The sequence below is a fragment of the Rhinolophus sinicus genome, linkage group LG03, assembly GCF_036562045.2.
Source record: "Rhinolophus sinicus isolate RSC01 linkage group LG03, ASM3656204v1, whole genome shotgun sequence".
NCBI lineage: Eukaryota > Metazoa > Chordata > Mammalia > Chiroptera > Rhinolophidae > Rhinolophus > Rhinolophus sinicus.
This window is the reverse complement of record NC_133753.1, coordinates 100417360-100444758: the sequence shown is the minus strand read 5'-3', so window position 1 is coordinate 100444758 and position 27399 is coordinate 100417360. Positions and strand designations below refer to the sequence as shown.

The following is a 27399-nucleotide window of genomic DNA, read 5'->3' as shown; positions in this document are numbered from 1 at the left end:
CCTGCCATTCATGGCACACACCACTTTCCCAGACCTGCTGGCTGGCTCCTCACAGAGGTGGGAGGTCCTGACCTCCACAAAGTCCAAACACCTTCCTCACCCCCAGGCTCCTGGCCACACCCCTGCTGATTTCCCTGAGCTCAGGCAGTGGTTAACTCTTCCTTGCTGGGGCTCATCAGAGTCTAGTATGTAAATCAGCAAAGGGGACAGAAACAGGGTGGAACCAGGGACCAGGGGTCAGGGCCAGTGGGTTGGGCCAAAAAAGGGTGTGCTTAAGAGCCCATGGTGGCCTCTGTGCGACTCCCCTCTAGAAAATGCAGGCCTCTTCCAGCCGCCTCCACCGGTGTCTCCAAGTGTTCGCTGTCCTGCAATGGGTCTTCTCCTTCTTGGGGCTGGGTGAGTCCCTAAAGCCCTGGACCTGACCCCACACACACACACCTGGGGCTCTGTTTCCGGTTATCACCAGGGACGGAGGTGGGCCAAGGATCTCCCAGGTCCTTTAAGGAGTGAGAAGGAATTAGGTGGGACAGGGAAGGGAGGCAAGGGGGAGATCTGAAACTTAAATGCCTGGTTCCTGAGACACCACTCCCCACCCCCACCCCCATCCTCCAGCCCAGGTGTGCCTGGCCGCTCTGCTCCTTGCATCCTTAAGCCGAGCCTGGATCCTAGTGGTCCTCTACCTGGTCTGGCTCTACGGAGATAGGGACACGCCGCAAGCAGGAGGCCGCCGATTAGACTGGGTCCGCAACTGGGCCATCTGGAGACATTTCCGGGACTACTTCCCCATGTCGGTGAGGGCCCCCTGGAACAATGTGCTGGGATGGGGGCCGGGATTCAAAATAGATTCTTCCTGCCCTCATCCCCCAAAGTCCAATTCACCGTGTGCACCCTCTGCCCTCCAGCTGATTAAAACCGCAGAGTTGGATCCTTCCCACAACTATCTCTTTGGCTTCCACCCTCACGGCGTCCTGGTCACCGGGGCCTTTGGCAGCTTCTGCACAGAGGCCACGGGCTTCTCCCGCCTCTTCCCGGGCCTCAGGCCGCACTTGCTCATGCTGCCCTGTTGGTTTTACCTCCCTCTCTTCCGGGACTACATTATGTGCGCTGGTGAGGAGAGGGGGGAGCCCAGCCTCAGGACCCCCAGTCCCCGCTGTCACCTCTAACCTGTCTTCCTCCCGTCTGAGGGCTCCTGGTACCAGCTCTACCTTCCCCGCGCCCTCTTCCCTCTCCTCTCTTCCCGAAGACCCAGGAGTCAGGTCCCCCAGTCTCTGCCTTCCCCCCAGGTTTGGTGTCCTCTAACAAGGCCAGCGTCGCCTATCTGTTGTCCCGACCTGGGGGCGGCCAGGTGGCTGTCCTGGCCGTGGGAGGGCCCCTAGAGGCGCTGGAGGCAAAGCCCGGAGCGCTGAGCTTGCGGATCCGAAATCAGAAAGGATTTGTAAAGTTGGCGCTGGAACACGGGTGAGGAAGCTGTCGGTGGCCGGAGTCCCCCGGACTGCCCTATGCAGGAAAAGCTCAGCGCGGCCCGGGCCGGTAATCAGGCGTGCCTCTGCTCCCCCAGGGCCTCCCTGGTGCCTGTCTTCTCTTTCGGGGAGAACGATCTCTTCCAGCAGTTCCCGAACCCGCCGGGCTCCTGGGTGCGAAGGGTACAGGAAACGCTGCAGCCCTTGCTGACAGTGGCCCTGCCGCTGTTCCACGGCCGGCTGGGCCTCCTTCTGCCCTTCCGCAAGCCCATCCACACCGTCGGTGAGCCCCGGCCCGCCCCTCCCCACCGCCCACCCACTGTCCCGGAGCTCAGGGCCCTGCCTGCTCCCGGCGCTGGGCAGTGAAGGTCGCTGGTCCGAGCCTGAAATTCTGGCTGCCGGCCGCATGCGGCCTCGCCACCCCCCCCCCCCCCCCGCCCCCAGGCTGGCCTTTGACAACTGCCCAGGCCCTGACCCCTGCCCTCGACCATCGCGGCGGGCGGGAGGGAAGGGGACGGGGAGTCGGGGAGATCCCAGCCTCCCGTTCGGTCCACAGTCGGGGCCCCGATCCCAGTGCGGCGGAGCCCGCGGCCCAGCCGGGCGGAGGTGGACGCGCTGCACGCGCTGTACGTGGAGAGGCTCACGCAGCTGTTCGAAGAGCACAAGGCGCGCTACGGAGTTCCTGCCGACAGGCACCTCGTCCTCACCTAGACGCGCCGCTGTCTCTAAGTCCGTCCCCTGCCCTCGCAGTGACTGCGGAAGGGGGAGTGGGATTAAAGACTAGAACAGACCTGCGGCGTTTGTGTGTTTGTGCACGGCGGGGGGAGGTCCACGCGCAGAGCAGCCCACCCCAAACCCCAGCCCCTGCCCCTGGCCGGAGGCTCCAAGTGGCCTTGACACTCCCTGAGACCAGCAAACAGAGTCGGAGGCCTGCTGGTCGCACTGGAGATCAGACAGTCTCATTTGGGCTTCTGGCCCCAGACAGCAGCTGGGACTCAGTCCGCGCGGGCTCTCCAGCCTCTGTGAGCAGCTGCCGCACCACACTAGACACCTCCTCCGGCTGTCAGACCTGCCCCTCCGCCAGCCCAGACTCAGGAAATTCAAAGACCAGTCTGAGAACAGCCTGGAGACGTCAGGATCCCAGGATCTCCCCATCCACATCACACACACACACACACACACACACACACACACACACACACACACACACACAATCCTGGGAGATCCCAGAGGCTTGGTTCCTTGGGCAAGAAAGCCTTCCTTCTCAGGTGCGTGGGGAAACCTTCATCAATTGTCCTCCAGGTCCTGGATCCCTGCTGGCAGAGGGGGAGATACTGAGATAGGAGTCTCCACCTTCCCGCTGCCCTGCTGCACTATGAAAACGCTGAAGAAGCAGTGGGCGCCTACAAATACATGCTCACTTTCCTCTCCATGGGTGAGAGGAGCCGGAGAGGCATGGGTACCTGGGGCCTGAAAGGGGAGAGGGAAGTAGACAGGGAAAGTCAGGAACTCCACTTGGATACCCAAATGCAAAGGGAAGGGCAGAGGGCCAGATGTGGGCTGGGAAATGGCCCATAATATGATCCTTGAAGGTGGAGGAGAGGAGCCATGGATGGAATGACTGAGTTTTGAAAGTGAATCTGTTTTTCTTTCTCATCTTTCACCTGGGCTCTTTCTTCTCCCTTCTTGTCTTCTCCCTCCTCTTCACGCCTCTTTGGTCATTCTCTGTTCTCTACTTGTCATGGCTCTTCCTGGACTGGGACACATCCAACCAAGGTGAGCGCTGGACAGGGGCCTAGGTCGTGAGAGATGGCAGATGGGTGCTTCCAGGGCTACCTCCACCCACGTATCTCTGCCCCAAGGTGGAAGGTGGTCTGAGTGGAGATTAGTAACTGGACCATTTGGAAACACCTAAGGGATTATTATCAAGGTAACAGGTTACCCTCCAGAGAGAATCTCTGCCTCTTCCCTCTCCCTCACTTCCCCTGCCTATTCACCCCTTCCTTTGTTGGAACCTCAGCCCTGCTGCCTAAGCTCAAGCAATGGGGCAGGGGGTGGAGTGATGTTCAAGCGTGGGCCCCCTGTGCCCTTGACTCTATCCTAGCACCTTGAGCTCTGAAGTCTGTTGGGGTGGAAGGCAACAGCTTTTCAGCTGGTGGCCTGCCTTCTATGCCTTCTTCCTCTCATGCTGCTCAACACCCCAAAGCTGGTGAAAACAGTGGAGCTGCCCCCAGATGGGAACTATGTATTTGGCTCTCACCCACATGGACTCATGTGCATCAGAACCTTCTGTAACTTCTCCATGGAGAGCAACGTCTTCTCCCAGCAGTGCCCTGGGCTTCGGCGCTCAACAGTTGGTTTAGCCAGACTCTTCCACTTCCCAGTCTATCGAGAGTATGAGACTACTACGTCATGTGCTATGGTGAGCCTCCACCTGAGTGGGAGGAAATGCCCACTGGCCAGGGTGACCCCCTCCCACCCACCTCAGAGAACTGGCCTGAACACTGGCCAGGCTCACAGCGGGTGTCAGTGAATAGTTTTGGAGCAAGTGTCCTACAGTGTCCTTGCTGGGACAGGCACCGTAGGACACACAGACATGGGCATGGTGGGTAGGGGAGTTTGGAAGGAAGGGGATGTGGTGCTCATCCTTCAGATCCTACTGTATTGCCCCCAAAATAAGGCCTCGCTGTACAATCAGCTCTAATGCATCTTTTGGAGCAAACATTAATGTAAGACCCGGTCTTATTTTACGATAATATAAGACCAGGTCTTATATTATTTTTTTGCTCCAAAAGACGCATTACAGCTGATTATCTAGCTAGGTCTTATTTTCAGGGAAACAGGGTAAAGGGTGGGGTCAGGGTCTGGGGAGCTGAGGAGGGGGTGGTGACTGCTCCCCACCTCCTCATGCCTGTAGGAATGTGTTCCGTGAACCGCCAGAGCCTGGACTTTATTCTGTTGCAGCCCCAGCTTGGTTAGGTCGTGGTCATTGTGGCTGGGGTGCCCAGGAGCCCCTGTATGCAATCCCAGGGGAGCATCACCTCACTCTCCAGAATCACAAAGGCTTTGTACACCTGGCACTGAGGTATGGGTGAGTGGGGTGCAGGTGCCCAATCTGGGTCTGCTCTGAATGGTCAAGCTTCACAAAGTGTCTGGGGGACTCTGTCCCTACATATCCAGCTTCCTGTAGGTGGGACTATGTGTTCCTAGAGCCCATTGGGCCCTATACCTGGAGGGTGCTCATGTCAGCACTTGAGTGCTTACTCTGTGCCAAGCACTGTGTCTACTTTCCCGCCTTCCTTGCACTCCAACAAAGGCAAGGTCTTAGTGCAAGTAGCAGGACTCTTCAGCTGAGGCCTTTGGCTCAGAAGCGCAGGCTTCAAATCCCTCTCTGACACTATCCCAAAGGGAAGACCTTGGACATGTTTCTTTACCTGTGAAATAGAGTTAATACCTGCCTTGCAGTGATACAGTGGTAGAGACTGGGTGAGGAAATATGAAGGCCTAGGACACAACTGTGTCTCAGGAACTGTGAATCCCTTCTTCCACATCTTTCTTTATAGCCATCGTCCTTTGCTTTAAAGACTCTGGGAAGTGGAATCATGAAGTGTGGGGAGGGATTTGCTGCTCTGTAGGGCTCCCATCTTGGGGTACTCCAACAGCCTGACCTGACCACCCCTCTTATATATTGTCGCCCCTCCCCAGTGTGTCCTGCTGCCTATTTACTCCTTTGGGGGAGTGATATCTTCAGACTTAAGTTTTTTTTGCCACAGACCCCTGGCAACATCAGTGCCAGACCACCTTCAAGAAGCTCAGAGGCATTGCTTCTTGCATCTTCTGGGGCCACGGTCTCTTCTCAGCCAACTCCTGGGGACTACTGCCCCTCCCCATGCCCATCACCACTGCAGGCGAGTGCCCATCTCCAGGGAAGAAAGGTGCTGTCAGCTGTACGGGCAGGAGAGGCCTCTCTCCTCACCTGTCTCCCCTCTCCCTGCAGTGGGCCACCACATCCCAGTGCCTCCACCCCACCAAGGAGGAAGTTGACCACTAGCACATGCTCTGCATGAGGCTCTGGAACAACTGTTTGAGGGGCACAAGGCAAGCTGTGGTGCCCCTGCTTCTACTCACCTCATCTTCAGGTAGCCCCGGCCTTGCCCCTGCCCTGTAGCCCCTGAGACTCCTACCTACCTACTGCCATGTTCTAGCCCTCCCATAAAAGCTCATTCTCTCCCACCACTACTTTGTAGAATCAGATGCCCACAGAGCTCACGCTCTTGCTCTGGGAGTGAGAGTACCCCGTATAACGCCCCATCCAAATATGCTAAGAGTTGCTGCCTTAGATTGGGTATCAGAACCCTGAGTTCTCCTTCCAGCGAGACTTAGTTCTTCTGCATGATTTTGCATAAGTCTCGTCCCTTTGCTGGGCCCTTTCTCCCTCTGTAAATGAAGGCATCTGCTTAGCTGAGAGCTATAGGACATTCGGACTGAGTTGGGGGAGGCTGGCTGCAAGGAGGGATAGGCTTTGAAAGGTGAACAGGATTCAGGTAGCTGGAGAAGTTAGGGTGGATAGTGGGACACCATGAGCAAACGCTGAGCTTGGTCAAGGGTACCTGACAGTATGGAGAGTGGTAGAAAAGACGACTAAGTACATAGCTTGCTTCTGCCCCCTCTTCCCCATCATTTAGTTTTCCTGGGGCTGGGAGAGCAGATGAAGCAACGATTTCTTTTATCAGCATTAAGCCCTACTGCAAGCGCAGCATTAGGTCGCCAGTAACTCATTTGCTCAATAAGCATAGGACTATTGTGAAGGTTAAATAATTAAGATTTAAGGGGCTTAGACCAGAGATTGGCAAAATATGAGCCAATGAGAGTTTACTATCATCATTATCATCGTTATTGCAAGCACGGCATCAGTCAAATGAGCGGGTCCGCTTGAGCAGTCTAAGCATCCTTACGTCATTATAGCATCCTCTGACTTTCGTCAGCCTTTTCTGCTGACTGGCTTTGTGTTCGTATCCGAGACTTAAGTAAGAATAACTTGTTGGAATGTAATTAGAATGCACTCCCATTTGTCTCCCACTTTCCTATAAAATTTATGCAGTGGAAGAATTTTCTCTTGTCCCTGGATAAAAAACTGGGCAGTCCCATGACTTATCTGGGTCATTTTCAGGTAATAAGTTCTATATTCACTTTTTGTTTGTATGTTTGTTTGTTTCGGGTGTACAAAACAATGTGATAGTTAGACATTTACACCTCTCACAAAGTGATATGTATTCACTTTAAGTTAGTACATGGAAATGTTTAGTTCATGTAGTAATCAACACTCAGACCTTCATCCAGGGGTAGGAATTTTCCCCTCTCCAGCAGGGCCTGGCTACAAGCGGGCTGCCTGCTTACCCAGAAGTGGCAGCTGAGGAAAGTGGAGTAAAAAGGGGTAAGATTGACCTCTTTCCTCCCCCTCTCCCTTGCTAGTTGCTGTTACTGATCTTCTTGGAGTTGAAGTGTGGGGCAGAGGAGGGGAAAAGGAGCCCAGAAGTTCTTGACTGCACTGTTGTAAGACAGCAATGTGTTTTCTGGGCCTCCAGATCTTCGAAGGCTTTTCCTCCTGGGTATTCTTATGGATTCTTCGGAGTCTACCCTTTAAGTCCTTCTGGCAGCTTCTGTACTTTCTCTGCTTCATCGTCTGTCCCTGGTTTTCTGCCCATGAACTTGACATAGGTTTCTCGGTAGGAGTTCCTTTACTCTTCTAGTTTGACACGTGGGGAGGGATGGAAAATACCAGCTCCAGCCTTGAGCATCCTTGGCCCAGATACCCGCAGAGTGTAGGCTGGCCTCGATGCAGCCACTTGTCCTTCCTTCTATCCTGGATAGAACATCCAACCAGCCACAATCTGCCCACTAGATTTCTCCGATGACCACATCCCCCAAACGCTGGGACACGCCAAGCTCTTTGTGTCTTGAAGCCTCTTGTCACTGATCTTGTCAAGTAACACTTGCCTTCTGGGAATAGGGCTTGTAACACTCTAAAAGTCCTCGCCAGTACTCCTCTCCTTCATCCCAAACTCTCTGATCCTTGTCGTGAATGAGGGGCTCAAGAGTCACTTCTCAACCATTTACATGGAAGATGTGGAATATGGTCTGGTCTGGCCCCTTTTGGAATGGAGGACCTATGTATTGTATCCTCATGCTTCAGTCCAAGCTTCAGTGTTAGCATCGTGTGTGTTTTTCTTTGGGTTATTCCCCTGAGGGGCAAGGGCACAACAGGCCGCCAAGAGCTGGGAGTGTGGGGATTATTGGATCACTGTGGGCCTTCCTCCAAGAAGCCCCCTGCTCTTCTGTTTCCCTATAAGTGGTGGGGGCCTCTCTCTAAAGCTCTGAGGTTGTGTTTGGTGGTAGGTGAGGAATGGGAACTTTGTGTGAGACTGGGGGGCAGGAAGGAAGGGACTTTATTCCTTATAAGGCCCCTGTCTGAAATCTATGACCAATGAAGTTGTGGGGAGTGGTAGGGGGAGCGGATTGGCCTGAGGCAGCCACGAAGTCCAGTTAAGAGATAGGGTTAGCCCAAGAGGCAGAGCTATGATCTAAAGGACAAAGTGCTCCCAGTATCTGTGAAGCCAGTAGGACAAGGTTTTCAGGAAAGGTGCCGGGAGAGAGGAAGAATCGGGAGGGGACATTATCCTCCATGAGGAAACATCTTGGTTAAGGGAGAGACCACAACATGAACCGGAAAGGTACAGAAAGGTTAAGATGGGGCTTCTGTCTCTGGGGAGAGACTTGGCATCCATATGTGGGTGCTGGGGATGGGGTGCGGGAAATAGAATGTGTTGTTATTGCTGAGGGTCATGGAAAGAATCTGTGGGGCAGAGGAAGATGGAAACACCCCTGGACACCAATGACTATCCCTCCAGGATGCACCGGGGCGACATGAGTGCCACTTCCCTATTCATCATGGCAGCTTGGCATCCTTCCTGCCCACTGTGACCGGCTGCAGGCAGCCTCCCTTCTGAGCGTGCATTCCTTTCCAGGAAGCCAGCCAAGACTGGGAGAAAGCCATGGGGCGCAGGAGTCCCTGCCATGCCTCCCACCCTGTTTTGAGCCTCCCCAAGCAATGTCTGCTGTCATGCTCCGATCCTGGCCTCGCTGAGGCCGAGGTTCCCTGGTCCCCGTTTTCCTCCTGTCATCGGGCTTTCCAGCCCTCCCTCATCAAGCATCCGTCTTGGATGAAACTTGGTCTAAGGAGCTGGAGCCTCGTATGGAGAAGTGTGGAGAGTCCAGCTGCCAAGTCCACGTCCCACACCTCGCACCAATCTATGCAGACCCCAAACCACAATGTCCAGGCAAGGGGTACAGCCTGCTAGCCTGAGATACCAGGTGAGACACTCAGAATGGCCTTTCATACATTAATCAAAATGTCCCCACAGCTGCTGTCATGTGGGTTCCACCTAAGTCCCATATTGGAACTAAATCCCCCAAACTCAACTGTCAGTTTGGCCATTGGGCTGAGGTTGGCTGACAGGTGTCAGGCCCTGATCGACATTGGAGCCCCTAGTCAGAATCAAGACTCTAAACAGGATGAGCTTGAGCCCAGGCCCCAGAGCAGGGGCCTGGCACTTCTGGCTCCAATCTCCAGGTCATAGACCCTCACTAAGAAATGTGCCACATGGCTGCACTGGTGCTGTGACAATGGCCATTTATTAGGAACAGAAATAGGACAGAGTTGGAAGGCGCATATTTCAAGGGGAGACTTGACACAAAACCTGGGTTTGAGGACCCAAAGTGGCCCATGACTATCTTAGCACCATGGGGGAGCAGCAGGGAGAAGGGTCCTCTGAGTGGTCAGAGGGGGAAGAATGGCACCCATCTCTGAGTCCCACAGACCTGGCTTTGAATCTCAACTACTGACCCTGACCTGGGCCAAGTCACTTAACCTTTCCAAGCTTCAGTTTCCCCCTGGTCATGGGACTATCTACTTCAGATTGTGGGTTTTATTGAAACTCTTTATTGAAATACAACACAGAAATGTACCCCAATCACAAGGCACAGCTTGAATTTTCACCAACTGAACATACACAGAGTTATTCTGAGACGTGAATGAGACGCACGCACCCTCGTGGGACAACTGCACAGACAGAGGTCTTTGTTTAGCTTGAGGAAAACTGTCATCCACTGGCTTCCCACCACTCTCTACCCTTGAATTTCTCTCCTGGGTGGGTTCCCACTCAGCCACGATGCAGCAGGAGGAACCATCTAGAAGTTTTTTTGGAGAAAGAGGGAAAAGGCCAGCACTGCAGAGGGCTGGGGCAGGGAGGAGCCCTCAGAACTGGTAGAGGAGTCAACCCAGCAGGCCAGAGGAGGTTCGGGCAGGTGAGGCATCATTGTAACTGTTTCAGAAGATCCAGACCAGACAGTGAGAATCCTGCGCCATCCCATTCACCCTCCACCCATGCACAAAGAACCCTAATGTGCTTTGGGACCCTGGCCATCACCTCTCAGAGGTGGGCTCCTCTGCAGTCCTTCTGCTGGTCCTTCCTCCCAAGCTCCAGCCCTGTGCGTGCTCCCCACCTGCTCATCCCTCTGGCTCTGAAAAGTCAATCTATCTACAGGCAGAACATGGTGTCTGTGTATCCAGTGAGCTCCATATCCTGAACTGCCTGCGTCCACCAGAGGTTATCCCTGCTCAGGTACACACTGGAGATGCCAGAATCACCCTTGTCTCCTTCCTCTCTCCCTATCTTCCAGAACCCAAGTCATACTTTCTGGACTCTTCTATTTTCTTTCTAAGTGGTTTTTAGCTTCTTTCCTTACTCCATGCCCCCCTCCCTCCCATGGAGTCCCTCTGGGAACACTCCTCAGAAATCAGAGGTCTTGCCTCTCATTTTCCATCTAATGCATTCTCATGCTCTTTCTTAAAGTACTGTTTTCATCACGTCCTTCTTCCTACTCACTGTCACTAGATCCTCACCATTAGAAGGTGTGAACTCCTCAGCAAGCATTCGAGGAACCCCACAACCAGAGCCCAGCCAGCCCCGTTTCCCATTCATCCTTAATTTGCTCCCTTCCTAACCAGAGTTCTGCCCACCATCCTTAGAACTCCTACCATCAAGTTTCAGCTCAATTCCAGTATTTAGCACTTAATAGGTATAGACCCTGGTGGACTCAAATGACTTCTCTAAGCCTTAGTCCCTTCCACCAAGGTCATCACTCTGAGCTTTAAATGAGACGAGAATGTAAAGTGTTTCACACGGTGCGTGCTGGGATGCTTCATAAATGTTAGCCATTGTCACTATTATCTCACCCACCTCTTTTCCACAAAATTTTTGCCTAACCACATCACAAGAATTACATTATATGATGATATTATACGAACCGTCACGTTATGCAAACCATTGTTTTGTTTCACCAACGTATAGCTTGTTCAATATTTCTCATCTCATATTATTAAATACCAGTATTGAGGCCAGGAAGTGTGTCTGTGGGTTTGTGCATTTTCACTGTGTCATGGTGGTCATGATGCCTGGCGCATGGTGAGTGCTGAAACAAATGAAGTGAGTCCAAGAGACCCAGTGCCGAGGAAATCAGCCATGTGGTTTGTAGGTTGTGCCCTGCACCAGATACCCAGCTGGGGGTGGGAGTGAATGGGGGCTTCCTTCACAGAGCTGGAAGTAGGGCTGTGTCCATCATGGAAAGAAAGGACGCTAAATTTGAGTCCTAGGGCTGCCATAACAAAGTATCACTCACTTGGAGACTTAAAACAACAACAATTTATTGTCTCACCATTCTGGAGGTCAAATCAAGGTGTTGGCAGGGCCCTGCTCCCTCTGAAATCTGTAGGAGACAAATCCTTCCTTCCCTCTTCTAGTTCCTGGGGTTGGTCATCAATCCTTGGGTTGCAGCTGCATCACCCCAATCTCTGCCTTTGTTGTCAAGTGGCATTCTCCCCCTGTGTCTGTGTCCAAATTTCTCTCTTCTTATAGGATACCAGTCATATTTGGTTAGGACCTACTCTTACTCAGTGTGACCTAATCTTAACTTGATTCCATCTGCAAAGAACCTATTTTGAAATAAGGTCACTTTCACAGCTACTAGGGGTTAGGACTTCAACATACTTTTGGGGAAAATACAATTCAACCTACAACAGGTGCTTTTTAAAAATTCACACTAAAGCACCGTCTGCTTGTGCCTGGAGGCTGCATCTACCTAGAGGTGGTCTTTGTGCAAATTAGAAAAAAAATGCTCCATGTGGTGGTGGCCAGCATTTGCCAGGGGATCTTCTCTTTGGAAAAGTGCACGTGCTAAGTACACAGGTAGAAGATGGATCTCTCCGTTGCCCTGAAAACTCTATTCTATTTTCAAGAGGCCTGAGCCCCACAGTAAAGAGCCATTAAGGAGCTTCCCTCTACAATTTCTCATCCCGTGTAGTTGCATAATAAGCCCCAACGCTGCATGATTTCTGCTCGTGATCTGGAAGAGTGACTATGAAGACTTACACTATGAATTAAAGAAGCCTTAGGAGCTCAGCTTGTCACCTCCTCCTAGGGCTTCTTCCCTCTATGCCATCCTCCACGTGGCCACCAGAGGGCGGCTTCTACTCATAAGGCAAATTTGACTGTCTCTTGCTTAAAACCCTCCCCGTTTCATTCCCTGCCTACAGGATGGGTGCAACCCAGAGCTGCTTGTTGTTGCAAAGCAGGCTGTTTCTCAACTTTGGGCCTTGCTCAGGCTGTTCCCTCCCACTGGAAGGACCCTGCTTTTCTTTATCATGTGGAGGGGAATTTTTAAGACTCATTTCAGGTTCCACTTCCTGGATACCACACCTCCCTTGATTTGCCCATCTGCCAGGCTGGTTCCCACATCTCTTCTCCTGCATCCCTGTAGCTCTTCCCAAAGATCTATCATGACCCTTCTGTGTCGTTTTAAAACCCCAGTTTACCCCAAAAGCTGAATAACTTGAGCATCAATAAGGACGATAACTGCATTGGCTCACACCACATGAAACAGGTTTAAAATCCAGGAGTTCTTAATGGCTCTAAAAATAATAGCTGATCATCATTAAAGGATGCTGGGGAACCAACTCATTATCTTGAAAATTCACAAATAAAGGGAAATTTTAAAGCATTTATCCTCTTTCCTTCACAAACTATGCCTCAGAGTAATCATAGTAGAGGCGAACAAGTTTCCTTTCATAGGTATTCCAGCAAGCAAAAAAAAAACAAAAATAAAAACCCAGAATGACAGAATAAGAATAGCACCACTTTGCAAACCCTGATAACTGATTAAAGTTTTGAGCATCCATGTCTGATAAGATTGAACAAGATAATCAGATCTGAGCCTTTAATGGAAGAATGCAGCATCACCTATGAAACAGTCTGTCCAAAAAAGTACAACCTGACTTTTAGCAAGAAATTTAACGTGAGCCACATATATAATTTAAACTTTTCTAGTGGTAACTACTTTTAAAAGGTAAAACAAAACCAATGGAATTAATTTTAATGTTTTATTTAGCCCAATATGTCCAAAATATTATTTTAATATGTAATCAATATAAAAATAGTAATGAAATAGTTTACGTACTTTCTTTTTGGACTGTCTTTGAAATCCGGTTTGTATTTTACAGATAGGACATATTTCAAGTTAGACGCTAAACACCCATTAGAAATGCTTGATCCATATTTAGAGTTTATAAAATTCACACGTGAAAAGTAGATTCCTAATTGAAAACATTGTTCTGAGCCTACTTAAAAGTTTTCCAATAACTGAATCAATTATATCTGTTTTAAAATTTAAATTACTATAATTCAAAGTTAACGAAATAAAAAGCTCAGTTCCTCAGTTGTGTTGATACATTTCAAGTGCCCAATAGTCATGCGTGGCTGATGGCTGCCATATTGGACAAGACAGGTAGATCTACAGACTACAGAACAAATAGAGGAGAGAGGAATATAGTAAAAATCATCATGGAGGTGTAATCAGCAGAAGACAGATGGTGCGGACATTTACAGGACCAAGATTCATTTTTTTTCAATAAATTGCAAAAGAGAAAGATGGAAGGGAAACTTATAGAATAAAAGAAACTTAAAATATATGTCAATTGTATCAGTTACGTCTTGATGAATTTATAACAAATTACCCCAAAACCAACCAGCTTACAGTGATAAACATTTATTATCACACAGTTTCTGAGAGAGAGGCTTAGCTGGGAGATTCTGGCCTAAGGTTATCAAATTGCAGTCAAGCTATAGACTAGGATGACAGTATCTGAAGGCTCCGCTGGGGTTAAAGGATCCACTTCCAAGTTCATTCACGTGTGTTGACAGGCCTGCATTTCTGAGGATTGGATTTAGACCTCGGTTCTTTGTCAAGTGGGTTTCTCCCACTTGAGCTACCTGAATTTCTCAAGACTAGGCAGCTGGCTTGCCCCACAGTGAGTGATGGGGGGGTGCAATGGGGAGAGAAATTATTTTAGGTATGTGTTTTAGTCTGCTCAGGCTGATGTAACAAAATACCACTTCTGGAGGCTAAACGTCTATGATCAAGTTGTCAGCAGTGAGACAATCTTTCTGGCTTATAGACAGCCACCTTCTCTCTGCCTCCTCACAGGCCTTCCCCTCTGTGTGTGCATGGAGAGAGAGAGATATCTCTGGTCCTTCTTCTATAAAGACACTAATCCTATAGGCTTTGGGTCCTACCCTAGCAACCTCATTTAACCTTAATTACCTTCCTAAAGCCCCTATCTCCAAATACAGTCACTGTAGGCATTAGGGCTTCAACATATGCATTGGGAAGATGGCATAATTCAGTCCATATCAATGTGGTAATGATATTTAAATGATTTACTGAAATAGTCACCAATGAAATGTTATGATGTCTAAAATTTGTTTCAAAAATGTGTTTCAAAATATTAGGAAAGATGGGAAGTAGCCTGTGGTATATTAGTTATGAGTTGAAGCTGATAATAGGCTAATGGGGCTTCATTATACAGCACTGTTCTATGTTTGTGTATGTTAGATATTCTCCAGAGTAAAAATGTTTGGGTTTTTTTGATGGCCGCTACATTGAGAGCAGAAGTGGAATCAGCTAGACCCATAGAAGATGACACTAATGCTTGCTTAACAAATGAACAGACATTATAGCCAGAGTTGATTTATGGGGATTATAGAGAGGAATCTGTTGGCTGGGGGAGAGAAGATATGAAATTGTACTTGTAAGCACAGTAGTCACACCTAACCTTTAGAAATGAAACTAAGTTTGGGCTGCATATTGGTTTGGGGTTAGTATACCAGGAGTCTGGTTTTGAGGGCTACCCAATTGGGTGACCTTTGATAAATATTCAGTCCGGTTTCACTCTATCCAACTGCAGAAATAGATTGAAATAATTCATTAATTCATTACACATTTATTAAGTACCTACTATGTGCCAAGACCTGAACTAAGTATCAAAGACACTTATATAACGATAACTATGATGTTAACCATGGTCAAGCTCAATGGTTTTCTGTCTTTGTATCCCCTGATTCATGGAGTTTAGAGTCTGACAGTCCTGGAAGGAGAATAAACAAGAGAGGCTTCAGTTACGTCTGAATTCCAGTGTACAAGCTACAAGGTGTGATCAAACAATATGATGAATGTTTAAATTTTTAAAAATTTATTACAGTAAAAGACGCATTGCCATTAATCCCCCTTAAAATACTCCCCCTCGCTTCGAACACATTTATCCCATCATTCTGACCACTTTCTGAAGCAGTTCTGGAAGTCCTCTTTCGTGAGTGTCTTTAGTTACGTTGTCATGCCTGCCTCGATGTCCTGAATCATTTTGACTTTGGGGAAGAGGCAGAAGTCACAAGGTGCCAGATCCGGTGAATAAGGTGGATGAGGACACACCGTAATGTTTTTATTTGACAGAAATTGCCGTATACCAGAAGCGATGTGTGACATGGAGCATTGTCATGATGGAGGATGATTTACAGCACATTTGAAAACACACCTTCTCTCAACCGTAGTTCACACCCAACTGACTGCACCAAACAAGTTGAAACTTGTCACACACTGTTACTGAGGTTCAAGGCGCCACTTCCCATATTGAAGATCCCTGCCATTCTGTTGGACGGCACTCGGCAGCAGCATTCACCGTATTTTGTGACCGCAACAGAAAAGTTCCATGTCACACATCGCTTCTGGTACAGCAATTTCTGTCAAATAAAAACATTACGGCGTGTCCTCATCCACCTTATTCACCGGATCTGGCACCATGCAACTTCTAGCTCTTCCCCAAAGTCAAAATGACCATGAAAAGTATATGTTTTGAATTGATTCAGTACATCGAGGCAGCCATGACAGCACAATTAAGACACTCACAAAAGAGGACTTCTAGAACTGCTTCAGAAAGTGGCAAGAATGATGGTATAAGTGTGTTCGAAGCGAGGGGGAGTATTTTGAGGGATATTAATGGCAAAGTATCTTTTACTGTAAAAAAAATTTTTTTCAGTTTGAACATTCACTGTATTTTTTGAGCACATCTCATATAATGCACCCCATTGGGAAATTGCTGCTCCAGATGGCTAAATCATAACAGCGACCTACCATTCATTGAATTTCTATGCTATGCTAGGCACTTTACAAACATTATCTTATTCAGTCCTTACTGGAAGTTAGGTGCTATGCCCTCTTTACAGATGAGGAATCGATGAGTCACCAGTGAGTGTGTGGCATCTGGGACATTTTGCCTTCTGGGGTGATCTGATTCTTTTCAGTGCTATAATTCCAAGTAAGGCTTTTAGGAGCTCACTGGCTCTGGGACTTTGGACCAATTCAACCCTTGGATCTTTGCAAATGATCCTATCAGCAAAATGAGCTTGACGTGAAGGTTGCATGACATAAAGCATCTGAGGTATCCAGATCAGTTCCTGTAAAGCACTTCTGTATCTTTCCTACCCTCATCCAAATGCAGATGTTCCATAGATAGCTGGAGACATCTTGGAAAGTCAAGACCTGACTCGTACATTAAGGAATTGCCCAAGTAGAGGAGAGGTCACTGTATCAGGGAGAGGGCAGGGGACTAAGCCTTGGAAGGAGATGGATCAGAGAAGAAAACACTCAAAACTCACAAATCTGGAGGAGGAAGTCCTAGTCACCCAGAATCCCAGATGCAGAGGTGTTCAGAACGCCTGGGAAGAAGATCCAAGGTGGTCTGTTGTGGGGGAAGGGTGGGAAAGGAAGAGGCAGATGGGGAGGGTCCTGAAGTAAAGGATGGGCCCAGCTGAAATGATAGGGACCAAGGGTACCACTCTGCTGACAGTAAGGCATACTTGGCTCAGAGGGAAGACAAAAAATAGGCTTGCGCAAATAAAAGGCCCAAATAAACAAGCCCAGCATGAGGGTCAAAGCAAATACTCAGAACTCCAAGGTACAAGACAGTGTTTACAAAATTCAGAGTGACTACTGGAAATCTCCAGCATTAATAGTACTGACATCTGCTTCATGCTTTATACTTTGCAAAGTGTTTTCACAAGGTAAATTTGACCTCTGACGGGTGAGTGGTCAGTAGGGTCTGAGTTGGTAGTCAGAGTACTTGACAGCGTCCCTTGCCAACTATGGGACCTAGTCCAAGTCATGGAACCTCTTAGGACCCACTTTCTTCATTTGTAAAGCAACTAAACAGTTCCATTCATCCTACAGTGTTGTGAAGGATTAAACCACAGTGCCTTATCAACTTTCTAGGTGGTTCTGTGGCTCACACATATATCACCACCAGTAGGGGTTACACAGTGGCTCTGGAACACAGGTCTGAGAAGCCAGGCTCTCACCTTTCAACTAGCAGATCTCTCTCCCATCCCCAACTGGCCTTGACCTTGGTCCATTTCAAAGAATGTAGCACAGAGTGATGGCCTACCTCCCTGAATCCTTCGATCGCTTAAGGATGCTAAATGCCTCTTGCTCTTTCTTGCTGGGAGAGTTATCTTTCAATTTCTTACTACCACTGGCCCTATCCTCTAGGGCAGTCAGGATGGAGAAGTCTGAGCACGATGGTTTTAGAAAAAGATGGCTTTTGATAGGCCCAATGAGCAGTGACATCTTACTCTGAGTGACTTGGACATGAAACTTTGGGGAAATTAAGTCTGATTGAGAGAATTGGAAGTTGGTGAATGTTGGACCAATCCAAGAGCTTCTAATGAAAGAAAAGAAAAGGAAGTTTCTGGTAAAAGGGGAGGGATTAGAATGTGATTGCATCTCCTTTCTGCCGTTAGTGACTTCTTCCTCCAACACCTTTACCTTTTTGAGGTGTTTTCCCACAATTGAGCACATTCCACCTTAACTCAGCTTTGTGAGATGTGCCCTGTGTTAGCAGTTTCAAAAATCAGCAACGAGGGGGAAGTCCTATAATAAAAAAGTTGAGTGACTTCTCGGTTACTCATTGGCCTAGTGGGTCTACATTCAAGAGATGACTCTCATCCCTTTACTCACTTGGGTTGTAGTCCAGGAACACGATCCTCTCTTATCATATTAGCACAGCCAATGGGATCAGTTTACCAGCTTATGGAGTTATCACCTTGGACAGTATAAAAAATGGAATGCGACAGGTGAGGGATCAACTTTGGTGGGAAGTGGGGAGCATGGGAGCTGGGCAGACCCTGGAAGAAGACAGCGAAGGGGTCCCATCCTCAGCAAACCTTAATATTCCCCGCAGTGCTTTAAGTTACTAAAGACCTTTGGCATCCATCACTTTCCTGGCTCTTTACAGGAGTATTTATCTCACTTTATGGGGGTAGGGGAGCCCTCAGGAGTTAAGAGGTTTGGCCACAAGCTTATTAGAGTCAGGGGCAGTGCTTTACCCACTCGGGTTCCAGGGCCACACTTTGCTTTTGCTCCCACCTCTCTCTCCTCCACCCATCCGGCTTGGCACGGAGTGCGGCTCCCTTGTGTGCACAGATCCGCGGCCTGTGCGTGTGCACAGAGCTCTGCGTGCGTGTGCTTGGCGCACACGGGTGTTCCTGGAAGTCCTTCTTCCTGAGTGCTACCACGCGGGGGGCTTGTTGCCTGATGGCCTGTGAGGAATGAGCGGCTGAGTGGGAGCTGAGCCGGCCTGTGCCGCCAGGTCACAAGGCTGCGCTGCGACCCCGGGGAATGGTGGCCCGTCTGACCCGTGTCGGCCTCGCTTCGCTCCTTTCAGTCTCTCTGTTTCTGTCTCTGGGTGTCTCTCCGCTTCCGATCTTCACCGGTTTCCAATTTCCTCTATCAGTTTCTCCGACCTGGTCCCTAGGGCCGTCGACTCGGCATCGGTTTCCAGTCGCTCTTGCCTAGTTGGCCTGAGGTTGGAGAGGGGGCGGATTACGTTCGGGGGTGGCCCTGGAAGAGGGGGACTGCGGCGCTGTAGGGACTCGCAGACCGAGGTGCTGGGGTCACCGGACGACAGCTAAGCCAGCAATCACCCACTCCACCAAAACCCGAGACACTTGTCACCCTCAGCGCCGCTCCCCCTCGGGACAAGGGGCGGAGTCTCGCCCGTATAACTCGGCCATCCAGCTGCGCCTGCCGCGGGTACCGCACCGCCTGCGACTACCGCTCCTCTCTACTGCAACCCTACCCCCGCCCCCGCCAGCCCCCGGCCGGACTTGAGTCCGCTCCAGATCCATGCCGTGTTTCCTCCGCGTCGCTGGGGTCTCCGCCCCTCGGAGTCGCACGCCTGGGCCCAGCCGCGCTTCGCCTCCGGAGCTACACTCACCGCCCGAACTCAGAACCGCTGAGCGCTGGAGCCCGCGGGCCGCACTGAGCTGCGGCGCAGACCCCACCTGCTCGTTCGAACTCCGAGTCTGAACCCATGCAGTCCCCGCGCGTCGCCCGAATTTGACCCTCGGGGCTCCGAAGTGACCACTTCTCGGCAGAGTTCGCTGTCTCCTTGGCTGCTTAGCTCTGCTTCTCAGCATCCCGGCCCTGGCTCCGACTCCGGCAAGGTAAGGGAGCTGCGAGGACTGGGGGGCTGGGGGCTGCGTGCTCCTCCACCGCGGAATGGGGACGGCAGAGGCCATCGTACTCCCGGGGAAGAAAGCCGCTGCGCCCCCTAAGGTCCAAACCCTCCAGTCCTGTGACCTAGACAACTAAGACCGTGACTTCGCCTCAGGTGTTTAGATGCGCTCTCCCATCGTCCCTCTCCCACCCCGTCGCCCTTTTGCTCCCACCTGTCCCCAGGATTTGGAGGCTAGGGGGACCCCTGCGAAGTTAGATAGCTTCCTTCGGAGTCTCCCTCCTGCCTGCTTCCCCCAATCCCATTCCACGAAGGGGGCTGAGGGAAGACCCGCGAAGACACTCCAGTACAGTCTCCATCCTCTGGCTGTGGCCCTCTGGGGGACCCCCTCGCTCCTACTCGTTGGTCCGCCTTCCTCATCCCTTGCCTCTGCCCCACTTCATCTTGTCTCCCTTCCTCTCATCTCGAGGTCTCTGTTCTCTTCCAGCCTCTTTTCTGGCTTTCTCTTTGCCTTGACCCCTTCCCCTACCACACACCCAGGGTGAAGGGGGGTGTGTCACGCTGCTTTCTATTTATGGTCTCCCTGGGGCTGGGGTGCAGTGTTCGGACTTTTTTTGGCATCCGCTGAGCTCTAAGTCACGAGGTATCATGTCTGTGATTCGGTATCTGTGCCTCCTGGCGCTCCCCTCTCCCACCCTCTCCCGCCAGGAATCTCCTTGTCCGCCTTTGTCTCCTTTCGGCTTTCCTTCTCGTCCTTTTGGCTCTCTTCTTTGGGCGCTTTGTGTAGCTGCCGTCTCTTTGTCTCCGCCTCTCTGCTCCCTCTCCTCCCTCTTTCAGCTCCGAAAAGCTGCGACCTCAGTATTTCAGGTGTGTGGGGTGCGGTGGAAGTGGCGTGGGGGTGGGCTCCCAGCATCCCCGGCGATGGCTCCAATCGTCCCGGTCTCCCCAGAGTGATCATTCATATTTATGAGATTGAAAGAACGGATACAACGATGTGGGCATATGGATGCAAGGGAAATGCTGCCCCTCATCCCAGAGCTTGGTCCAGACATCTGAACTACATTTCCCACAGTGCCCTGGATGAACAGGGCTGCCTCTGCCTAGACACTTTACAGGAGTTATAGTTCAAGAAGCCAGGTTGGAGGGTGTCACGTTGAAAGTGATGGGGGTGTGCAGCAAGGATTGGGAGAAATGGCCAGTAACTTTGGCTTGGCCCCGAACCCCTGACCTGTTTTGTTTCCAGCACCCACCTCCCACAGAGTTTAAGGACCTTGGAACCTTTGTGTCCCCCCAAAAAGAATAAGAGTAGAGGACTGCCTGGGAAGAAAAGCTGGGGGAAGAATTGGCAAACTCTTCTTCCCTGTGACCCTGGGAACTCCCTGCCTCTCCGCCTCCCCTTACAAACAACGGTATCTGAGATGTTATAGAGACACCTATGGAAATAGTCTCCCCATCTTGAAAGCAAGGGAGGGAAATAAGAGCCTAATGTCAGATTTGTTGGATGTGTTCCAGTCTACAAGTTGCTCACATCTGCTCCCTTTGGAGGCAGTGGGGAATTGCTGGAGTTACCCCTGAACTACCAGCTTGTATTTTCCAGGGACCCAGAACAACAGCTGGTGAGGTTGCCTGGAGATGCAGATGGGAGCCACAAGTTAACCTGCTCATCTCTAGGACCCATCATTCCCAGAGACTGGTGCAAGGAGTCTGATGCCTGAGCTTGTTGTTGGTCTGGAAATTGCTGACAGTGAGGGGAAGACAATGGGGGTTCCTCCCAAAACTCTATCTCTGGTTCTGAGTCAGCTTAGCCCTTAGCACTTGAGACCTCTGACTCCTGCCAAAGATTCAGTAATTCCCATCCTTGCTCTTCAGCCTGGGTTTGGAGATCCAGATACACAAAAAAAGATGTCTCTCCCTCTGGCCTAGGAACCAGGCAAACTTAACTTTTAGCCTGGCTCTGCCCAAGCTGCGTCGCTTTAGGTAAGATCTTAACCATCTTTGGCCTTGATTTCCTTATGTGAAAGGAATGGGTTGAACTTGGTGGTCTCTAATGGACCTAGCAGCGGCTCTGAGGTCCTCTGAGCCTGTGCCTCTGATGATACTGGTCCGAGTTGTCTTACCTCAGCTGGCTTATCTGGGAGAGCCTTAGGCATTGGTATCAGATTGAAAAGAATGAGGAAGATGGTGTTCATGTTTTGAAGCTTGTTTGTACAGCAAGCACTCTGTTTGTGTAAGCCACATTTATCGTATGGAAGCTAAAAACATCCCTAAACCACCTCTGGGTGCCCCTCCCAAGCCTAGGTCATGCTCTTGTTTAAAAAAGAAATTCAACTAAGCCAATATCACCCTTCACAAAGTAGCTGGTATGTGTGCCCCCTGCGATGTTGGTTAATGATGTTTAATGTAGGTTATGTGAGGGGAGAATTATAACTGACTGACAGAGAGATTAGGAGGATTTGATTGGTTGATTTGGTCTGGAGGAGTGAGGTCTGGCAATAAGGAGTCATCAGGACTTCGGGCGGGGGCTTTCTCTTTGGCCCTGCCTGTGAGCAGGGAAAAGAGAAAAGCCAGAGACCAAAGTGGTGCCAGATCCACAGGGGACTGACCCCAAAAGGAGTCTTCGAGGAATGGGAAGGGCAGAGAAATCCCTGTATGAGAGATAATGGGGCAAGGATTACAGGAACAAATTTTAAAAGAAGAGGAGGAGGAGGAGAGAGAGAAGGGAGAAGAGGAGGGACTCCATCCTTGGAGAGGAGGAAAATGGGGAGGGGGTATGACCTTGATGGACATTTTGTTTGCTGGAGCTCCAACAGAATCCTTTTCAAAATGATCGTCTTACCTGGGAGTGGAGCCAAATCTCCCTAAGGAGAAGGGAACAGACTCAAGAAAGGAGTGGATGGTTTTGATGAGCCTGGGAGTGGCGGCTTCAAATTTTCTAATGGAGTTGTCCATCTGTCCGCTCTTTGGTTTATGTTTGAATATGTGTGTCGAGGGTGGAGGGCACTGGGGCAGCAACGTAAAGGAGATCTGGGGTCTACAATCCCCTCCCTTTGCCCTGGAATGATAAGTGACAGTGGCAGGAAAGTGGAGGAGTTGAATCCTCTGCTCTCCCCCCACCCTCCCAAACCCTCAGCAGGGGGACTGGAGGTTGATGAGAATTTCATTCTCATGTTGTTCTTGCAGAGAGGTGGTGGGTCCCTTGAGGGAGTGTCCCTCCATTATTTATCGCCCACCACACCTTTCCTTTGAGTCCTTGGGCTGACTGGAACTGCAGGGGAGCTCACGGGGTCCTGAGTTTGTGAGTGTTGAGGGACATTCCGGTAGAGTGGAGCAGGGTAGGACTGGGAGTGCTGGGAGCTGGTGGGAGGTGGGGAGCTGGAGGCCCTCTATTCCCAGGGGCTGAGTGGAGACAAGAAGAAAAGCGGTGTTTGTGTAAGAAGGGGTTGTGGGGACTGTTTGTGTGTAGGGGGCCAGATGTGGAAACAGTGGGCTCTGACCTGGATGCTGGGTTCTCTCTTTACTGCAGGGTAATGAAGCTGGAAGCTAGCTGTGGCATAGCCACCTCAGAGGTCCTTAAGGCCAAAAAAGAGCCTGAGCCAGATGAGGAGCCACTCTCAGAGACCTGGCTACAGGAGGCCAGAACCATGGCCAAGTCTGGATCAGCGCTTGAGGCTGAAGACAAGACCCCGGGGGCTGAGTCAGGGCCTGAGGCCAAGGCCAACTCCTTGGGGTCCAAGCCCAGGTCCGGATCCAGGCCTGAGGCCGAACAGTTGGACTTCGTGGTGGCCACAGAACAGGAGTTTGAGGAGGTGCTGGCCATCTCTGGGGACATCTACGGGGGCCTCGACTACCTTCCCAGCCGCTACCACAGCTGGCTCCGGGATCCCAACCGCACTGTGGTGCTGGCCAAGCGCAATGGAGGAGTGGTGAGAACGTGTGTGGGGGGGGAGGGGCCCAAGTGAAAAAAGGTGAAGCCACGTTTTGGTTCCTGGATCTTAGGAAAGAGAGGAAGCGAGCCTCTTCCCCAGCCCTCACCTGGTTGCTGAGGATATAGAGTTGGCTTCGGAACCAAAGAGTAGGGCTTACGGATCTAGGGGCCCAGCCAGTGAGGGTGGGGTGGGGACGTGTAGAACTCAGAATAGCAGAGGAACGGGAGGGACTGGTGAGTTTCAGTATTTGAGGATCTATTTGACGACTTTCAGAGGGCAGGAGCCCAAAAAGAGGGAAGCAGGTAAGTGGAGATAGGCTGGAGGTGGGAGCAGGTAGAGTGGAGCCAGGACCTCTTAGTAAACTGAATCCTTGCACAAAGGGCCTGGATGCTGTAGTGAGTGGGACCAGCTCTGAGATGAGCTCGGGGCGGAGCTAAGAGGAAGAGGCGTAGTAGGTATCAGGGGGTGGAGCCAAGGAAAGGAGGCGTGGCGAGCGGTCAGGGACCTGGTGCACCAGGAGCCGCAGCATCTCAAGAGGTGGAAGCAACCCCGGCGAATGATCGGCCCTGGAATCCGAGACCCAAGTGCTGAGGAGAGCTCCCTGGGCAGGCCCCAGATCTAGCCTGGCTCCCAGGGTGGTGACGAAGGAGCGCCCAGCGTGGGAAGAGGCAAACCTTGTGAGCGGAAAGGGGCCTAGGCGGGAAAGGGGTCCCCTAACGGCCTCGGTCTGCAGATCGCGCTGGAGTCGGTGCACGTGATCGACGCCGGGGAGACGGCTCTGGTGGAGGGGCTGCGCGTGGCGCCTTGGGAGCGTGGCAAGGGCGTGGCCGGGCTGCTGCAGCGCTTCTGCTTGCAGCTGGTCAAGCGACAGCACCCGGGGGTCAAGGTAGTACGGCTGACCCGGGACGACCAGTTGGGCCCCCAGGAGCTGAAGAAATACCGCCTAATCACCAAGCAGGTGAGAAGGACAAGGGGGGCCGGATGGCCCGTCCTGTCCCCTCTGGCCTCTGGGCGTCCTCCCCCAGGCCCAGCCTGTCATCGGTTTTCTTTCACTGACGGCTCTACTGAGTGCGGTGCGCGTGAGCCCTGCCCTGGGACTCCCAGTCCTTACCCAGGCCCTTTTGCTCAGGGGAAGTCACACAGCTCCCAATCCCCCCGGTCAAGCCTCAGCCCTTAGTCCGGGCGGCTGATGTGGCCAGGAGTCGGACTCTGGTGACCCTGCCTCCCCTACGTCGATCCTGACTCCCTTCAGGAACCCAAACATCTTAATCTGAGCCTTCTTCCTTCCCTTCCGTCCTCCCCCATCCAACCAACTCATCTGCTTCCACTTCCCTCGGAGACCCAGGGGCCCACACCCCCAGTTCCATGGCTACTCCACACTGACCCCCAACTCTTCTATTCGGAGGATTTGCCCCTGGTTCCTCCATACTATCCTCGGGGACCCAGACTTTCACATATTCCACTCCATCCGGCTCCGCACGATCTGTCCTGTGGGGCCTAAGTGGGAAGACCGTGGGTGTGAATGTGGGAGTGAAGATACCGAGAGGCGGTGGGCTCGCCAGCCCTCCCACCGCCCGTCCTGCGCTCACTCGTGCCCCCCGCAGGGCATCCTTTTGGTCCGATTCAACGCATCGGCGCTGCTGGCCGGGCTGGGCGCGCGGCTGTCTGCACTGCGGGCCACCGGCACCTTCTCACCGCTGCCCACTGAGGCCCTGTCGGAGGCCGGCGGCGACGTAGCACGCCTCCTGCTGTCGCCCTCCGTACAGCGTGACGTGCTTCCGGGTGGGACCATCATCCAGGACTGGCAGCCCTACCAGCCGAGGGAGAGCAACCTGCGCCTGCTGGCGGCCAAGGGCCTGGAGTGGTGCGTGGACAGCCGTGCGCGCCCGCGCGTGCTCACGCTGTGCACGCGCCCCTTCCCCATCCCGCATGGCGGAGATGGCACTTGGTGCTACCTCAACATCGACGCCTTCGGCTGCGACAGCGCGCAAGTGCAGAGCCAGCTTCTGTGGCACCTGCAGCGCCAGGCCCCGGGCCTCGCTGGCCTTAACGTCATGTGCCAGCTCTTCCTGGCGCCCCAGTTGTGGTCACAACTGGCTGATTTCTGCCAGGCCGGCTTGGGGCTCGAGCTGGTCAAGGGTTACACTGAACAGTACCTGCTGGAGGCCGACATCTGAGGCCTCTACTATCTGAGGAGAAAGAAGGAGCGTGTTACAAAAGGCCCCTTCCCCAGATCCCGCCCCCATTTGCAAACTCCACCTCCTCCCTCTGCCCTTTGCTCTGCCGCCTCCCCTTACCTGATATCCACCCCTCCCTTTCCTTTTCCCCCCTGTCTCTCTCTGTCATCTTGCTTCTAGCGCCCCTTCTAGTTGCCCACGGCCTGATCTGAATCACCAGGTTTGGGGGAGCCCCTTGCACTGCTATTATCCATCCTTTCCCCTTCCCCACCAAAGGACCGGTTCCTTCACAGAGCCTTTCCCTATCTGTTGCCTTAGCCTGGGAGTGAACTCTGCCCTTCCTGGCCTTTCCCTTCTGCCTCCTCGTGGGTGGAAGCGAGCAGACACAGATGCAATGCCCAGCACGGTCAGGAGCACAGCTGCCCAATACCTATTACATTTCTCCCTCCTGCTCTTTTTCAAGCCCTCAGAGCTTGCCCCGTGCTCCCCTCCTCCATGCCCTCTCAGCCTCCTGTGTCTCTGGTTCAGTGTCCTCTCAATCCTCTCTGTGTCCACCTCCTCCTCCTCCTCCCTTGACTTCCCGGACACTTAGCTACTCATTGCTGGTGTTTCTGCCTCTTTATTCCCCTTCATCATGAACTCTTCATCACCCACCCTGTGTGCAATAGGGAGAGAGACCCAGTAAATGAAATAGATTTATAACGCCACCCCCTTTGGCCCTCTGTTTACACTCATGATGCACCTTCCTGAGCCTGTCCCCTCTGACTGCCGTTTCCTCCAATTTTGCACAGTGTTGCTACCTCGCAGGCCCCCTCCGGATGCCTCCAACCAGTGGCATGAACCAAGGGGTTTGGCTCGGAGAGTTTGGTGCAATGGAGGGCAGGTCCCTCAACCGGTGTGCGACTGTCTCCTGATTCTAACCAGGCTGCCTTCTAGTGAAACTAATCCCCGCTTCCAGATATTTCTGGACACTCCTCCCTTCCTCTGATTCCTTTATGCTTTTTGGACTCTGACAGTCTTCTATTTAAATGCAAGTAGTAACAGCTGCATTTACACAGTGCTGTCTCCTACACTGGGTCTTCACTTCTACCACAGAGAAAGGAAGCAGAGGCTTAGAAAAATCAAAGTGACTTCCCAGTCACTCGCAGTAGCTGGGAACCTCGCAAGGACTAGAACCTAGGTCCCAAGCCCAAAGCTTGCCTCAGAAACTCACTGCATGATGGTGGTAACTTGAACATCTTGTTGGACAATGGACAGTTGGGAAGGGTTCTTTGACAGCAAACACAGGGTTCGCTCGGGATGGAATACAAGACGTGGGCAGAGGAGGGAGCCAGGAGATGGGAGGTGGGCAAAGAACACAGCCGCTGCTTCACCAATGTTCCCAGCTTTCCTGCTGTGCTGCTCTGCCTCTGCTGCCTCCGGTGCCTGGCCATGCTGCCACCATCCCTGTCACTTCAACCTTGTCTGTGTTGCAATAAAATGTACCCTTAGCCCACCCTGTGTGTCTGTTTCACTTCTTCTCAGTGGGGAGGCATAAGACGCGTTATCCTCCCCCTTCCCCAGCAGCCTGTATCAGAGAGGATCTCTAAGCCCTGTGGCAATGGGGCTAATGACTTCCTGGAGGGGAGCAGGGGAAGGCTGCTGGCCCTTGCGCGCCTCCACCCCCACCCCAGCCAAGCAGCAGAAAGAAGCGATTGCTCAGAAGCGAGGCAGGCAGCAGCGCGGAACCCTGACTCCCCCCAGCTTCGCTTTCCCCTGGACCAGAGAGTAGGCTGCTGTCCAAATTCTAAGGGCTCTTCCCCCAAGTTCCCCTTGGCATCCAGGACCAGCCTCCCTCAACCCTGCGGTCCAGGCGTCTAACTTCCAGCTCTCGACTCTCG

At 51.8% G+C, this 27399-nt stretch overlaps 3 protein-coding genes across 3 annotated transcripts; all 3 read left to right on the top strand.

Annotated features, from left to right (window-relative positions):
* Positions 1-237: 237 nt before the first annotated feature.
* LOC141570647 (2-acylglycerol O-acyltransferase 2-B-like) lies at positions 238-2250 on the top strand. Its single transcript, XM_074328369.1, has 6 exons — positions 238-396; positions 613-791; positions 903-1107; positions 1284-1458; positions 1559-1743; positions 2017-2250. The coding sequence occupies exons 1-6, from the start codon at positions 315-317 to the stop codon at positions 2169-2171; spliced, it is 981 nt and encodes a 326-aa protein (XP_074184470.1). The 5' UTR covers positions 238-314; the 3' UTR covers positions 2172-2250.
* Positions 2251-2813: 563 nt separating this feature from the next.
* On the top strand, positions 2814-5504 carry MOGAT3 (monoacylglycerol O-acyltransferase 3; the record flags this gene model as incomplete). Its single annotated transcript, XM_074329193.1, is given in 9 exon segments — positions 2814-2891; positions 3125-3236; positions 3323-3342; positions 3345-3387; positions 3659-3859; positions 4366-4455; positions 4458-4551; positions 5458-5469; positions 5471-5504. Coding segments are annotated over 9 exon segments (684 nt in total), but the record flags the coding sequence as incomplete, so codon positions are not given.
* A 13329-nt stretch (positions 5505-18833) lies between these two features.
* NAT16 (N-acetyltransferase 16 (putative)) lies at positions 18834-27008 on the top strand. Its single transcript, XM_019752702.2, has 4 exons — positions 18834-19405; positions 22940-23339; positions 24076-24300; positions 24947-27008. The coding sequence occupies exons 2-4, from the start codon at positions 22944-22946 to the stop codon at positions 25517-25519; spliced, it is 1194 nt and encodes a 397-aa protein (XP_019608261.2). The 5' UTR covers positions 18834-19405; positions 22940-22943; the 3' UTR covers positions 25520-27008.
* The last annotated feature ends 391 nt before the right edge of the window (positions 27009-27399 follow it).